General features: G+C 41.6%; 1 protein-coding gene across 2 annotated transcripts in view; it reads right to left on the bottom strand.

The window, feature by feature from the left end:
* Positions 1 to 15,838, bottom strand: part of SERPINI1 (serpin family I member 1) — a 45,465-nt gene that overhangs the window by 9,459 nt on the left and 20,168 nt on the right. For both annotated transcript variants that reach the window (XM_083868750.1, XM_083868749.1), the window contains exons 2-5: positions 11,913 to 12,180; positions 10,394 to 10,624; positions 7,474 to 7,668; positions 6,487 to 6,691 (exon numbers count right to left, since the gene is read on the bottom strand). In XM_083868750.1, the coding sequence (XP_083724876.1) occupies positions 6,487 to 6,691; positions 7,474 to 7,668; positions 10,394 to 10,624; positions 11,913 to 12,162 (881 nt within the window). In that variant the 5' untranslated portion in view covers positions 12,163 to 12,180. The remainder of the gene's footprint in view (positions 1 to 6,486; positions 6,692 to 7,473; positions 7,669 to 10,393; positions 10,625 to 11,912; positions 12,181 to 15,838) is intronic.

Here is a 15,838-nt window from a genome sequence, read left to right as displayed (position 1 = left end):
GACCAATTCCAGGGCGTGCATGGAATAAAAACCACAGGAACTGATTCTTCTGATTTTATTGCCTTGGAAGTTTCTCAAAAGAATCAGAAGAGACCAAAAAAAATCAAATACTGAAGAAGCTTCTCAAGGTGCTCTGGCAGATTCTGCATCAGTTACTGTGGTAACAAGTCTACAAATTGCTCATTCAATCAAACTTCCCTGACCTTTAGGCTCCAACACTAAAAATCACTTTTACTCTCACAACACACTTGTAAAACGTGTCCAGATCTACTTCAGAGACTTTGCTAAAAACCCTGAAAAAGATGAATTGAGACTTGATTCCCAATGCTAAAGTTAGTCCAGTCCAGTCCAGAGGTCCTGTCTGTGCACAGGAAATAAACTCAGAAATATTTCCTTCTATATTATATTTACATTAGAATATTTTGAAAACCACTATCCCTCCTTTACAGAGAACGCAAATGAATGTTAAAATGCATTTTATAAAAATTTCAGTGCTGTTTCCCCTTTTGTTTTTTTTTTTCATCCCATCAAGCTTTCAACACCATTTAGGCAGGAGCCAGCAGGGCCAAATTAGTAAGGAATATCAGGGTAAGAATGTAGCAAGTAAAATCTGCATAGGAAGTAAACTTCGAGGTAAAAAATAAGAAAAATAATTGCAAAAAAGCCTCTTATATGTAAAAAAATAAGAAAAATATCTGCAGAAAAGCATCTTTTAGGCAAAAAAAACTGCAGAAAAGCATCTTTTAGGTTAAAAAACCTGCAGAAAAGCATGTTTTAGGTTAAAAAAATAAAAATAACTGCAGAAAAGTGTCTTTTAGGTAAAAAATAAGAAAAATAACTGCAAAAAAAGCATCTTTTAGGTAAAAATAATAACTGCAGAAAAGCATATTTTAGGTAAAAAAATAAGAAAAATAAGTGCAGAAAAAGCATCTTTTAGGTAAAAATAATAACTGCAGAAAAGTGTCTTTTAGGTTAAAAAAAAAAACCTGCAGAAAAGCATCTTTTAGGTTAAAAAAATAAGAAAAATAACTGCAGAAAAGCATCTTTTAGGTAAGAAATAACTGCAGAAAAGTGTCTTTTAGGTAAAAAATAACTGCAAAAAAAGCATATATTAGGTAAAAAATAGGAAAAATAACTGCAGAAAAGCATCTTTTTCCAATTGCAGAATATCAGAGCAAGGCAGGAATGGAAATCAGGTGGGTTTAAGTCTCTGGACCATTAGACAGCAAACACACATCTGCTCAGTGATTCAGTGTGACCCAGAAAGCAGCTGGGGCACAGGATGCTCCTGCACACTGAGCAAGGGGGAGGCTCAGGAGGGGTTTAGGGGAAAAGATAAACCTAGAAAGCCTCACAGAACGTGGAGCTGAGGAAATCTGAGGGATTGGTGATAATGCCAAAGGATGCCTGGGGGAAGGAGACTGAGGCTCCATCCCTGCCTGGAGCCTCTGGAAAGGCAAATCCTGAGCAGGGGGATGAGTGAAAGGCTGCCCAGTATCTGCAGAGGTGAGTTCCTGCTTTTTTATGACCAAAAAACCAGCCAAAAAATACCACAGCAGCTGTACAAATACCAAATGATGCCTTTACAAAAACAAATCTAATAAATTTCCCTTCTTGTGGAGTTTTGTCTTGTGGTAAAACCCCTCTCCAAACACATCTCCCCTCTTTCCTCACCTGCTCTGAAAAGCACTGAGAGTTACAGATCAATTCTTTATCAGATTTCCAATATTTTACCTGACATCAGGAGACATCCTTTTCTCAAAAGTACCAGGACAGCCTCACACTCTGCAATTTCATTTCATACTGCAGTTTGACATAAACATTCAGCAGGAGTTACCCCTCAGTCAGATTTGGTTTTCTGAGCACTCCTTACAGACAGTGAGGGGGGTATTCCAAATCAAAGCTGACAGCTCAGAGCACAGAATTGACATTTCATCTCAATTCCCAGACTTTGGGAATGTTGAGCTCCATGATATTACCCCTGACATTTGGTTATTTGCACTGTTTGTTGCACATAATGAACCAAGTGGTAATTTTTGATTTCACCCACAATTTTTTAGGTGCTCCTGATGCTAAAAATTAATTTATTTACTTACTCTACTTAAATACTTCAGTATCAAAAATCATGGGATAGTAGCAACTGAGAGCTTTAAAAACCACAAAGGGAATTCTGAGAAACAGACACTGAAGAGAAGATTAGGCTGAGAAACCAGCAATTCTCTGGGTATTTTAGCAGAGAGTCAGGACATTTTAATGAAATTTAAAACTTGCACAAGCCTTAGAATAAAATGATGCATTTATGTCCCTGACATTCTGTAGTTATGCATTAACACTCCACATCAGGCCATCTCTCTTCTATTTTAGAGCCTTTTAGATAGAAACAAAGATGTGTTCATCTTCTATAGTGTCATGCAACCCTTAAAACACTGAATTTTCTGAGATTTTTACATGCTCAGGATCCACAGAGCCAAGGAGGGTGAAGGTACAGGGTCTACTCATCCAGTCTGGAGTGATTCATCCTAAATGCCATCACTTCAAAAAATTCCTAAAGGTTCTGAGTGAGCCAAAGCAAGAAAATTCCAGGTTTTCTAATGGTTCTAATGGATGAAATCCTACAGAAAGACAGGCAAAGAGAGGAATACATCAATATTCCTGCTTGGAGAACAGGCCCTGGGGACTGGGGCAGTGTTTGCAGCCAGGCTGCAGTGCCAAGCTGCCAACTGCTATCAGTTCCAGCATCCAGCTGGAATTTCAGCCAGGTTGTCCTCAGGTGCTAGAAGCAGCCTCCAGGATTTAATACTCTGAAAACAAACAAGCAAGAGAGCAAAAATAAAACCCCACTAACAGCAAAATCAGGCAAAAATCCCATGCCTAGGAAAAAAAAAAATCCATGGCTGGATGTGCAGGAATTGGGTGGGAATGTGTTCCAGTGAATGGTTTTGTGCCTCTTCTGTGGTTGGAGCTCAAGGATAATCAGCACTGGCCTATTCCTCATCAAAAGGAGACTTGAGACAGCAGGTTAAAAAGTAAAACCAGAAAGCTCAAGGATATTATTATTATTATTATTATTATTACTATTTTAGTTTGGATTTTTATTGGGTTTTGTGGGGAATTTCAGCCAGGTTGTCCTCAGGTGCTAGAAGCAGCCTCCAGGATTTAATACTCTGAAAACAAACAAGCAAGAGAGCAAAAATAAAACCCCACTAACAGCAAAATCAGGCAAAAATCCCATGCCTAGGAAAAAAAAAAATCCATGGCTGGATGTGCAGGAATTGGGTGGGAATGTGTTCCAGTGAATGGTTTTGTGCCTCTTCTGTGGTTGGAGCTCAAGGATAATCAGCACTGGCCTATTCCTCATCAAAAGGGGACTTGAGACAGCAGGTTAAAAAGTAAAACTAGAAAGCTCAAGGATTTTTTTTTTTTAATTATTTTGGTTTGAATTTTTATTGGGTTTTGTGAGGAATTTCAGCCAGATTGTCCTCAGGTGCTAGAAGCAGCCTCCAGGATTTAATACTCTGAAAACAAACAAGAGAGCAAAAAAACCCTAAAAACCCCACTAACAACAAAACCAGGCAAAAAAACCATTCAGCTGCTGTGGGCAGGAGAGGCAAGGCAGGTTGTGGGTCTTTGTCTGGCAAAATCCTTCCTTCCAGGGCTTCCTGGATTTTCAGGAATTGGGTGGGAATGTGTTCCAGTGAATGGTTTTGTGCTTCTTCTGTGGTTTTATCTCAAGGATTATCAGCACTGGCCCATTCCTCATCAAAAGCAGACTTGAGACAGCAGGTTAAAAAGTAAAACTAGAAAGCTCAAGGATTTTTTTTTCTTTGTTTTGGATTTTTATTGGGTTTTGAGGGGTGTTTTTAATGCTTGCTGTTTTTTTCTTTCAAAGAAAACAACCTTCAGCTAACACCACTTATCATTTTGGCACCATCTAAAGATTTCCAAGCTATTTTAAATGCACAAGAAAGCAATAAGGCTGTTACAGAGATTTGGGCACACTGGAATAAGCCTTAAGAGGAGATCTGCAAACTGTAGCACCACTATTAGGTACCAGTTCCTCCCATGCTCTTCAAGTAATTTATGTTGGAGAGACAGCTTTGTAAATTAGATTCATGGTCTGTTTCACTCCTATGCAAAAAGTGGATTAAAATGTTGATCATTTTAGTCTGGGTTAAGCTGAAAACAATGACTTGGAAATGAAAACGAGGAAGTATAATTTAACAATTCTGTGCAAATCTCTCCTTTGCCATTAAGAGGAATAATACACAATTTCATTTGCACACAGATAATGCAGACAGAAATTGCAAAGTTGTGATTAACTCTGCTTTGGCAAGTCATTCAGTCCCATTACAAATGTATAAGTTTAAAAAATGTTCACTTTATAATTGGATAGCATCTTTCAAGATATAAAAATTTAATTCTATTCCACTCAGTGGACAGAGCCTGGAGGCCACATTTCATAACATGCCTTTCTGAGTCACAGCATCAAATATTTATGAAGTGTTTATTTAGAGCATTGACAAAATCCTGTAGATCACCCCTGAATCCCTAATGGAAATCCAACACCTTGGGAACATGCAATTAATCTCTGGATTTTCTGTCAGGAGACTGCAGAATTCCTACACAGAATTCCAAGCTCAGGATCGTTATCTTTTGTTATCTGAAAACACTGAAGGTGATTAGCAAGTGTTTCTACCTGGTTTGCCTCTGCATAGCCTGAATTTGCAGGTGTTTATCCCACTCTTTGAGGTTCTTGGATAAGAACCAAGCAGCCTGAGGGCAGAATAAATAAAGGAGATTTTATGATCACACAAACCCCAGGCCTCAAATTCCCATCTGAGAACCTGGAGTGTCTGCAAACAAAACCCCAAATCACCAATAGAAACTGAACCCAAGTCATGAACATAATGAATCGATTTTCAACGCCATTCAAGATACTCAAATATGGAAACTGGTTTTTATAGATTTTCTCCATAATCAATGGAGGATCTCCATAATCTGTTGTGAATCTTCCACTCTAGAAATTCTTGGAGAGAAGATGCTCAACTTCAGCACTTCTTGCACAGGCTGCTGTCCCAGGTATAAAAGGGAAGCTTTAGGATGGAAGAATCCTCAGATTTCTCTTCTCATTAACATCTAGGTTTGCCCAAGCCTGCAGGAGAAGCAGCCTAAGAGAAAACTGCCCTCCCATGTGTCTTAGTGGACTTATTGAGGCCTCTGGGACCTGAAGCTCCAAGAGAAAACAAGAAACAAATCCCAGGAACAGAGAACAGCAGGTTCAGTCTGTATAAAACCTGCAATGCAGCTCTTTGCTGCTCTTGATTCTTCACAGGAACTAGGGCTTAAAGTAAGAGAGAAATTCTTGCTATGGGGAGTGAAAACCAGCCCCAAAATGCTGCTGGATCCTCTGCCTTTAAGCTCTGCAGAGGAGTGGATTCCATCTCAACTTGGGATCAGGGCATGCTGACAGCACCAGCCCATCTCTACCTAATTTCTCCTGGCTGGTCTTGTTTCCTGTGCTCAGCCCTTGGACGGTGGTCTCTGAATTGCAAAGACTGCAGGGAGTCTGAGCCTGTGAAATGGAACAAGCTCAGATCTCCAAGTCACCTGAAATCAAAGAACTGCTTTAATGATTAAAGGATTCACTGGAGTTTATTCTTTCTGCAGCCATGTAGCCACTGCACAGTGCCACAGAAATGGAGCAAGTGGAAGTGATTCCTTTCAGAATGGGCTCTATTGTTACATAAACACTTCCATGAAATCATCATGAATCACTTGAAGGACAGTGTGATCCAGCTGGACATTATTAGTGACATTTAGTAGTAAAAAACTCTGCCACCAAGCCAGGCAGAGCACAGGCATGGGAAATATCTGAGGGTGGATGAAGAGGATTCCAGGAAAGATGCTCATGGTGGATGTGGGCAAATGTGCACTGAGCACACAGCCTGTGTCTGCAAATGGACTGACAAATTTCAGCCCTTCTGGTAGTCATGTCATGTTATTCTTTGCTGGTTTAAAGAGAAAAAGCAGCATTTCTAACAGCTGGGAAAAAAAGCAACTCAAAATTGACTGGAATTACCTCTCAACACTCAACCATTTGTATCTGCACAGACACACACACACACCACTAGAACTTCTGAAAATAGCAGCACACAGAAACCTAATTAGCACCTAAATGAAACATTTGGTAGTTCAGACTTCCAATATTTCTGTGGCTCCTGTCTAAATGGAACTTATCCATAATGAGTTCTGAGCATCGTTCTGGGTAGATGAGGAACTTTCCTGTCTGGAGAGCTCTCCTCTGAAAGGGATGCAAATGCAGGGCTGAAATAACCATCGCCCTGCACTGCTGGCAAAGCCACCCTCCTATTGTGGGTGTTGCAGCCCCCCAGGCTTGAGCAGGATGAGCTCCAGCTCTCCCTACTCTGCTCCTCCACGGATTTGGATGCAAATCCCCCATGCAGTGACACGGGAGCACGCTCTCACCTTGGTAAATACACTTCCACTTTCTGCTTCTTGACAGAATTAGCCCATTCGTTAATCAAGGAGGCCTTGACCAGTGGTTCCAGCGTGGCCAGGGGAACCTCCTGCCTGGAGAGGACGATCATCATGCTGATCTCATCCCCCTCATAGGGGATTTCCAGGACCTGGTAGATCCCTCCTGCTTCGTTGGAGCCATCACTGAACTCTCCTAGAGGAGGAAAACAACAAAACCCCTCTTAGAACTATTTTCTTTCGTCTTTAGTTTAAATAGGCCTAATCCTAGCCAGTATTTACTAGGTATTAGAGCTAAAAACAACCCTCTTTATTCTATATAAAATTTATATTTTTTTTATTACAGAATTTGAGGTTTACATTTGATTTCTTAAAGAATACAAGCTCAAGCTATCCAGAGTTTGTAGATAATCACAATTCTGGGACAGAACTTTCAGAGAAGAGCCTACAATTTAAGGCTGCTGAGACTTCCAGGGAAAAGGGCAGAGTTTTTTATTCAGGAGAGAGGATTTTTCAGTGATGAGACTGAGCAAAATGCTGCCAGTGCCAGACATTTTAGAACCCACTTGCAGCTCAAGCTCCAACTAAAAATGATCATTAGTTCTGCTGTTCAAAGAACCTCTATTTTGCCAGTCCAACAGTAATGAGCAAACATTATTCATTTGAATGTTTAGCCCAGCACAAGAAAAATATTTTTCTGATAAGCAGGACTGGCTCAAGAATTGCAAAGAGCTTAAATCCAATGGATAAACATTCTGAAATCCATCCTGTGGCACCAAGCAAGTCATTATAAATGTTGCTACCAGTTATAATACACACATTAGGGGAACAAATAAAAAAACCTGAGTCCCTTCTTTGGGCAAGCAGCACATTAAAAATTCTAGGTGGAAGAAGAGACAACAATACAAATGGATATTACTGCAACAAACCCATTAAGTGAAGATTTAGTAGCTCTAAATTGCTGAAGGTCTAACTCACCATAGTAGAACTCTCCCTGTTGGTACATCATTGGAATTTGCACTTCACTTTCATCATCTTTAGTGAAAGAAAAAGTTCTGGTATTTTCAGGCCTGAACTGTGACTTCCAGTTGCCTTTAAAGTAGATTGCATTGATGAGAGCCAAATGAGTTAGAGCACCAAAGTCTCTTGAAGACACAAAATCTTTGATCATACCTAAAAAGAAACCCAGCTGTCAGTCTGCATGTCAAAATGAGCCTTAAATCCAAACTTAAGGCAGCTTGAAAAATGCAAGAAAATAAAAAGCAGCGTTAACATGTAATTTCCAATTCAGATGTTTCATTAAATCTCCAATTAAAGTGCCAGTGTTTTGTAAACCTAAATCACAGTGTAGGTGTGGAAACCCTCCCATCAAGGACGTGTTAGGCAACTGTTTCTTGATCACTATTAAATATACCCTACAAGGAAATCACCTGGAAAGAGGGTCACATCTGGAATGTTGGCCCTGCTGCTCTGAAACAGTTCAGCACTTCCATCTTAAGGTCAGAACTCCTACAAACTTTGGCTCCAATCCAAAGCAGCACTTAAATGGGTGTTTGGTTTAAAGGGGCTGAGTGCACCCACTGCAGCTCCACCTGGGCCAGTCCTGAAGGAGCTTCAGGGATGTTCTGTGCAATTCAAAGCCAGGACTAAGCATAAAAAAAAAAAAAATCCACATAAATCCCCAGTATTTGTTCCAGCGACATTAGCTCTTGAAAAGCAAGAGGAAAACCATCTAGCATCTGCTCTATTCATGGGAGGTACAGCAGCTGAGCATGGCAGCTGCTTTGCTCCTGCTCCTGAATAAGTCATTTCCATCAGAATGCAGGCTGGTACCTGCTGGAGCTCATCTCAAAAGCCTTGTATTTCACCAAAATCAGTCCCAGTTTGGTAAACTGGATGCACTGACCAGATCTGTCACTGTTCTTCAGGAATTACAGCCTCCCTCAGATTGCTCCCTTGCTCACTTCTATTTTTAGCTAACATTGCAATGCAAAGTGTTAAAATAAACACATTCCTCAGTCTGATTATTACTCCCTTAATCCATGGTTTAAAAAACAAATTAATTCTGCTTTCTGGAGCATATGATCCTGACTAACTGGTGTGAAATTTGTGTATCACAGGGCTGGATTCCTTCCGGGTTGCTCTTTGTACTTCATTCTATCTCCAATGTTCGAAGGAGGGAAGGAGGGAGCTGTGACCAATACTCACCTGGAGCTAAAAAAAACAACAGGGAAAAACAACAGGGAAACTAAGAAGGAAAATGTTTCCAGATTTCTTTCTGGTACTCATATTTATGTCTTTTCAGCCACATCTCGTTAATACATTAATGAAATATCGAGAATTTTCCTGCCCAGAGAAAACTTTGATGGTTCTGTCTTCTGCCCTGAGCCTCCCATCATGCTGAACATGCTGGAACTGGGACCTTGCCTGTGCTGTGCCCCTTTCCTGAGGGGGAAATCAGAGAGAAGGAGTGGGCAGGGAGCAGCTGAGGGGCTGGAACCACCCCAACCTGAGCCCCAAGAGCAGCTGAGGGGCTGGAACCACCCCAACCTGACCCCAAGAGCAGATTAGGGGCTGGAACCACCCCAACCTGACCCCAAATACAGCTGAGGGACTGGAACCATCCCAACCTGTCCCCAAGAGAGGATGAGAGACTGGAACCTCCCCAATCTGACCCCCAAGAGCAGCTGAGGGACTGGAACCACCCCAACCTGACCCCACATACAGCTGAGGGACTAGAACTATCCCAACCTGACCCCAAGAACCTCCCAGCTGCCCTGGTGGGCCCTGCTTTTCCTTTTCCCTCAGACAGACACCACATCCATGGGAACCCCCTGCAATCTGCTGCATCCCTCACACCCAGCGATTTCTGCAGCCTGGCAGGAAGGGCAGTTTGTTAAGAGTTTGTTCCCTTGGAACAAAGCAGAGCATTTTCAAAATGGAATAAAAGCATTACAGGAGGTGCTGTTCCACTTTGGAGCCATACTTTTCCATAAAACATTATGGATTCTAGAGTGTTCAGAATCCATGGGGGAATGTGTTAATTCCTTCCAGGTGATCCCAATCCCTTCAAATTCCCAATGGTACAACTGTGTCAGAGCCAAACCCCCCTGAATTACTCACAAAATAAAATATCAACCTTCAGAGTGGGGCAGAGGAAGCAGAATGAGAACATGCTTTGATCCCTACACCAGGAGACTCCCAGAGATTGAGACTCTGCATGGATCCAGGAAATGGCACCTCTCTGGGAGCTGCCAAGCCAAGCCAGCACCATGCAGCTCTCAATGTGAATATTTACAGCAGTAATTTTGTGCTTAACTCCCCTGCTGCAAATTTGTGTTGTGAAACTGTTGACAGCGTTCCTAAAATCAACTACCCTCTCAACATGCTCTCTCGTTTCCTCACATTGCAAAATATTACATTACACACTTGGATTTTGTGGTTCAAAATTAGCTTTTTATTCCCTCCTATTCTATTTTTCAGTACCTTATGAGCATGAGTTCCTCAGAGGAGTAATACTCTACACATCCAATAACCCCTCTGTAGACAACTTTTCTGCCGTTAGCAATAATACTTATCATTTTTTAAAAAATAATTTAAAATACTATTAAAATGCTTACCATTTAAACAGTCTCATTCAATAAATGTTACAGATGGTAAGACCAGGGAACAAATATTCAAATACACGGCACATGATTAACAATGACTAATATTACTTATGACAGATCATTCCCACATGGGAAAAAAATAGAAATACTAGAAATCTTTTCCTGGGAGGAGAAACTTCAGTCTCAGACAGAACAGAGAAAAGCCAAAGCACCAACCCAACACCACTACACAAGTCTGGAAGCAGAAACACTCCCTGCAGGAAGTGCACAAAAGGCTCACACGGACTTACTATTTGTGTGATTCTCCACCCATTTATTGATCTGAGTAGCAACAGCTGCACTTTGGCTGAAATCTACATTCTCTACTTCAGCTTTAAAGTATTTTTTCACCAGCTGCAGGAATTTGTCACTGACGTGGAACCCATTCTGCACGTAGAGGGAGTTGGCAATGTCCAGCACGTAGTGACTCTCCTCAGCTGTGGCCAGGTCAGAAAGGTCCTTCAGGAAAGCAAACTCTTCACCTGGGGAAGGGAAAAAAAAACCAGCTTCAGTGGCTCAGAAAGGAAAATTATTCCATGCCTTTCCTGCTGAAAATTCACAGAAGTGTTTTATGCAAAGGAAAGTCATCATTTTAAACAAACATGTTTCTAAACCTACACACACCTTCAGAGCTGAAGGAATAATCTCCAAGATCATATTACTTAGAGCCTGTTTTTTCTACTAGCTATAATTAGTCTAATTAATGAGACATTTGAGTCCCACCAGAGGCAAAGCTATCAATGCAAATCCTTTCTACACCAAAAGAGAAATTAAAAAATTCTTCCTACAGGTTCCATTTCTAAGTCTTGCCACCACAAATTCTTAACAGAACTTTTGTTTCATCCTAAATGCCAGATGTTTAAAGAAAAATGAACTTTAAATCTTGAAACTAAAGACCTCCCACAGCCTTTCTCTATGCCAAAAGCAGGTCTAGAACTACCCAGGATCCTTAGTGGGGCAGAACAGAATCCTTGGAGGGTAGTGAAGAATCCTGGAGAGGATTAAAGCAGTCTGCTTTAAAATAGGAAGTTTGTACTATGCATCATAATTAAAACCCAACAAAATAAACCTTAAAAATTTATTGCAATTATATATTCCAAGCAGAAATCATGGGAATGCTTTTACTGAATGCCACTGATATTGCAGAACAGTGAACAGCCCTGAAAAAATCAACTGCACAACTCCTTCCATTGCAGCTAAGGGATAATTGATTACAGTTTTAAAGACAAAATGTGGAACTCAGTTGGGCTGTAGCCTCCACAGAGAGGTATCAGCTCTGCAGTGATTTTGACAAACACAGTTTAATGTCTGTGTTCAGAAATTCCTCCCCAAGATCCTTTCACTGAAGACTCCAAAGTCCAGCACATTGCATGAGTAAGAAATTTCATTCAGGTTTCAAACCAGTTACTTGGATATCAACAGAAGCAATTTTGCTGAAACTACTCTCTCCTTCCTTACCAGCTTTCACTCTAATCCCTAAAAACGATGTTCCTAAAAAAACCTTCTCATCCTAGAGGCAAATTTATTTTGCAGCAGAAACCAAGACGAGCAGGGTGAGCTACATTTGTTGAGGATTCAGGTACCCAGCTGGGGGTTTTGTGTCAGCATCTCTCAGCTCATGCAGAACCCACAAGAATTTAGAGCCTGCCCAGGCCACCAAGGACAGCAGAAAATCCAGTGATGAACAACCCCTGGACACCAGCAGGCCACTCCCAGCCTTGCTCCTGTTTTCTCTAAGACAAAAACCAAGACATGATGAGAAGGCCTCACCATTTTTGAAGCCCTCAAAGCCCAAGGAATGTCGGATTTCCTTCAGGGTGGTTCCGTGGGCTCCCAGCTCCACCATCCCCATGGCCATGGCAATGCTCAGAGGGGAGAACAGGATGTTCTCATCCTCCCTCGTGGCTCTCAGCTGGTTGTAAACGTTCACAGACAGCTCAGTGATGGTTTCATCAGGAAAGCTGGTCTTGAAGGCTTCGCTTTGCAGGGCAAGCAAAGACAGCAGTCCAAGGAAATACATGTCTCGAGATTTTAAGGTCTGCAAGAGAAATTTCAGACAAAATAAGACTGTTGGAATAATATAAAATTCAACTGGAGAGAAAAAAGAATAGTCAACTTTTTAATCTTAAATCTGTGGGGGAAGAAAATCCTTAGAGTTCAATGCACAAGGCAGTTATTTGGAGGAGACACTATTAAAACAGAAGTAATGATGTATTTTCACACAAAAATAATCTTATCCCTTATGTAATGGTATTGTTTGTGACATCTTCCAGCCCCAGACCAACAAAGCACTCATGGCTTCTACAGAAAAAGACCCCAAAGTCAGCAACCCCTTCCCTACTTCCCTTTGGAATTGTGGCTTTTTAGCAATGTTGACCTGGAGTTGGTTTGTTTTTCCTGAATTTTTCCACCAAGAAGACCCAGAAATCTGCTATTTCTTTCATTTGACCTTCTAGTAAGATGCAACTTATTTGTCTAAGTCACTCTAAGCCCCCAACAGGTAAAAGTGTTTCAAACACTGTGAGACAGCTGGCTGACACCCGTGACAAAGTTACTGTTCCGTGATGTTGCTCAGTTGCAAAACACGTGGCAAGCAGCCAAAAATTCTTTGAAAGGAAAAAAAAAAAATCAATCATGCCTTAGTTACCAAATAAACCCCCTTTTGTTAGTAAATAACAGTGAGAAGTTGGGCAGCTCTGCTAGCTCAGAGAGCCTCAGAGGACAAAGGTAGTGCACACTGAGGAAGATCCAGCAGTGGGAACAGAGAAAGAAACTAAATTTAAAAAGGGTTAGCACTGATGCCTCTGAGTAATCCATCCTCCAAGCTTTGCTGAAATGCTCTGGGGGTAAGCAACAGTTCTCACTCTAGCCCAGTTTAGCTCATCACACAACTACTGATAGTAGAATTCCAGCTCCTGGAGCAGGGAATGTGTAACTTCATCCTTCCATTTTTATTTTCCTCTAAACCCTGTGCTACCTTGGCATGCGACCCACTACTGCTGCGAGTCTTGGGTGAGAAATAGCAACCACAGAGCTCCCGTTTCCATTCCTTCCCTCTGCCAGTCAGTCTCCACGACAGAACAGAGCAAATCCTCCTGGAGCAGGGGGGTTGGACAGGACAAGGCTCTGAGCTTTATCCACAAGTGTTTACAAGTTGCTGTGCCAGGCTGCGGGGCTGGTCAGCACAGCACAGATTGATGTGATGCTGCTGCTCCACAGAATCAATTTGCATGCAGCCAGCCCCAGAGCTTCTCTCCTTATGCTTCCCAGCAATCCTGGGGCTGGCATTGCCAGGGGTTTTATACACATGACACAAAGTAAGCTTTAGACAACATTTATATTCTGCATTTCATCTCCAAAGGCCTGTGTAGCATTATCTAATTCACTCACACGGCACTGAATGATCCATAATTTAAGTGTTATTACTCGCACTTTATAGCTGAGAAAATACAAAGAACAACAGGGTACACACACGTGCCTTGGCAGCCACTGGTGCCAGCACTAGTTAAGATTCCTCCTGTCCCCCAACCTCCATCAGCCTTTTGTTCAGTCCTGAACTGAGAAAATGGGAGAGATGAACCAGTGCAGCAATCCCAGATGGTTCAGGGGAAAAGGAGAGCCCTGCCCCTCATCTCCTTTCCACATTTGTAAGAAATATTTCCCTTTCTAAATTTCCAATAAATTATCTGTGGTGGCATCACTTCACTTGTGTGGTATTCTTGATCAATCTTCCTCTGATTCTTAATGTCAATATCCACTAATTCAAAAATGTCCACTGAAGGCTCTTATTCTATTTAGGAAGAGCACAGATAAGTCACAGAAGCCTGAAGCACCAGCTTTAATCCTTCTGTCTGCATGTTCCAGTGCACTGACAGAACTACCCAGCCCTTCACTGCTGCCCAGTGCAAAACACCAGTCTGACCATCATTATTTATTTCAGAAACACTATTTATAACCCCAAACATTATCAACACACCACACACTTCCCCAACAGCTGCTTAATAGCAGTTCATTTTTTTTTTAACCTGGCCATTTATAAATTATTGACTTAAGGACCTTAAGGTTTCTGTTGTAGAAAATAAGTGGATTTTTCTGTGATCATGGGCACTGTAGATTTCTTTATTTAAAAGCCCTGGAGCATACCTCTGCCAGTGTTACATAAGACTTCAGCCAGCACATCATCATGATAGACTGAGCCCAGGTATTATTCCCTTATCCTAAAAGCTGCACAAGGCAAGAAAAGCTTAACAAGCCTCCATCACACAGGGCTGTAGTACCAAAAACAGTACTCAGGAAATAGATAAGCAGGAGCTCATCTTTCTTTTGTTGAGGATGAGCCCAAATTTGGGAGCTCTCCCACTCTAATCTATACAAACAAGTTGTGCAGCTCAGTGTGGATGTAATTATTCTGAGAGCTGAAGCTTTCCACTCCTGGATCAAGAACAGCTTGAGCTCACTTGGAGACCTGAGGTGGTTAAAACAGATGTGAAATAATCTGCAATTTTTGAAAATAGAAGTTCTCCAGCCTTGCAGTGGCAGAGGCAGCTGTTCAGCACTCCATCACTGATCTCTGTCCTGTGTACCACTGCCAGACAGGCTTAAATAATTGCACAGGGGAAGGAGGGGAAAAATTTATACATCTTAATTAAGTGTTTAACATGCAGGTCAGACTGTCTGAAAGCTAATAAAATATTTGTTATTAGACAATGCTGGAACCCCAACATTACATACAAATCAAAATCATATTTCTTTGTGACCACTCACCAAAAGCTCCTCATGTGAAATAATTAAGTTGTATTACTTTTCATTATTTAGTTGGACAGAAAATAGAGTAAGTACATAGATGGAGACAAATGAAATTAATACTGAAATGCTCTTAACAAGACAAAGCACCAAAGTTATGTTTTTAACTACAAACCAAATCCCACTGATGGCAACACAAGGGGCTGAACTGTGCAGAACAGAAGCTCCCAAACCAAACAATTTAGATTTCCTCCCCTGCCCTTCCACATCAAAACCTCTAGAGAGGTTTTCTAATGAAGTTCACAGTGAAGTTCCCCATACAGACACCAAGGGGAAAGGAAAACAGGGAGGCAGGAATGGACACATGGATCCAGGCAGAGAAGTTCTCAGCTTGCTTGCTGGCAATGCTTTCTGAAGTGAAAATACAAAAAAAACTGAATGAGTCCAACGCAGGGGAAGATGCTTTAAAGCAAATTAAAGATCTGTGGGTGCTGGTCAGTGGGGAGGAGGCTATAAAACACCACACACACCTGACCAATCCTTGGCAGCCAGTGTGAAAATGGTCTCGTCTCATCCATCTAATGGGAAACGTCCGTGGTAAACTCCTCAGTTCAATTCCTCTCACACTTCTGGCTCATGCACACACTGCTCTGCTGACAATTGGGAATCCAGCTCTTAATTATCATTCCAGCCAGAGCAGTTCCTGCTCCTCTGATCCTGCCTCCCTTCAGGCTGGATTACTGTGGGGTTTGTGCTTCCTCAGGCAGGAGGGCTGGATCTGACCAGGAGCTGAGGCTGATTCTGGTGCAGTCAGAGCCCAGGGCACCTTGATTGTCACTGCAGCAGCACTCAGAGCATCTTTAAATTGCCTGGACCCTACTCACAAACATCCTTCAAGTGAAGGAAATGAAGCTGAACATTATGTAATGCACATCCAGGAAACTTAAACAGTC

The sequence above is a fragment of the Zosterops lateralis genome (assembly GCF_965231275.1).
Source record: "Zosterops lateralis genome assembly, chromosome: 10".
NCBI classification, from domain to species: domain Eukaryota; kingdom Metazoa; phylum Chordata; class Aves; order Passeriformes; family Zosteropidae; genus Zosterops; species Zosterops lateralis.
This window is presented reverse-complemented; position numbering and strand designations above follow the sequence as displayed.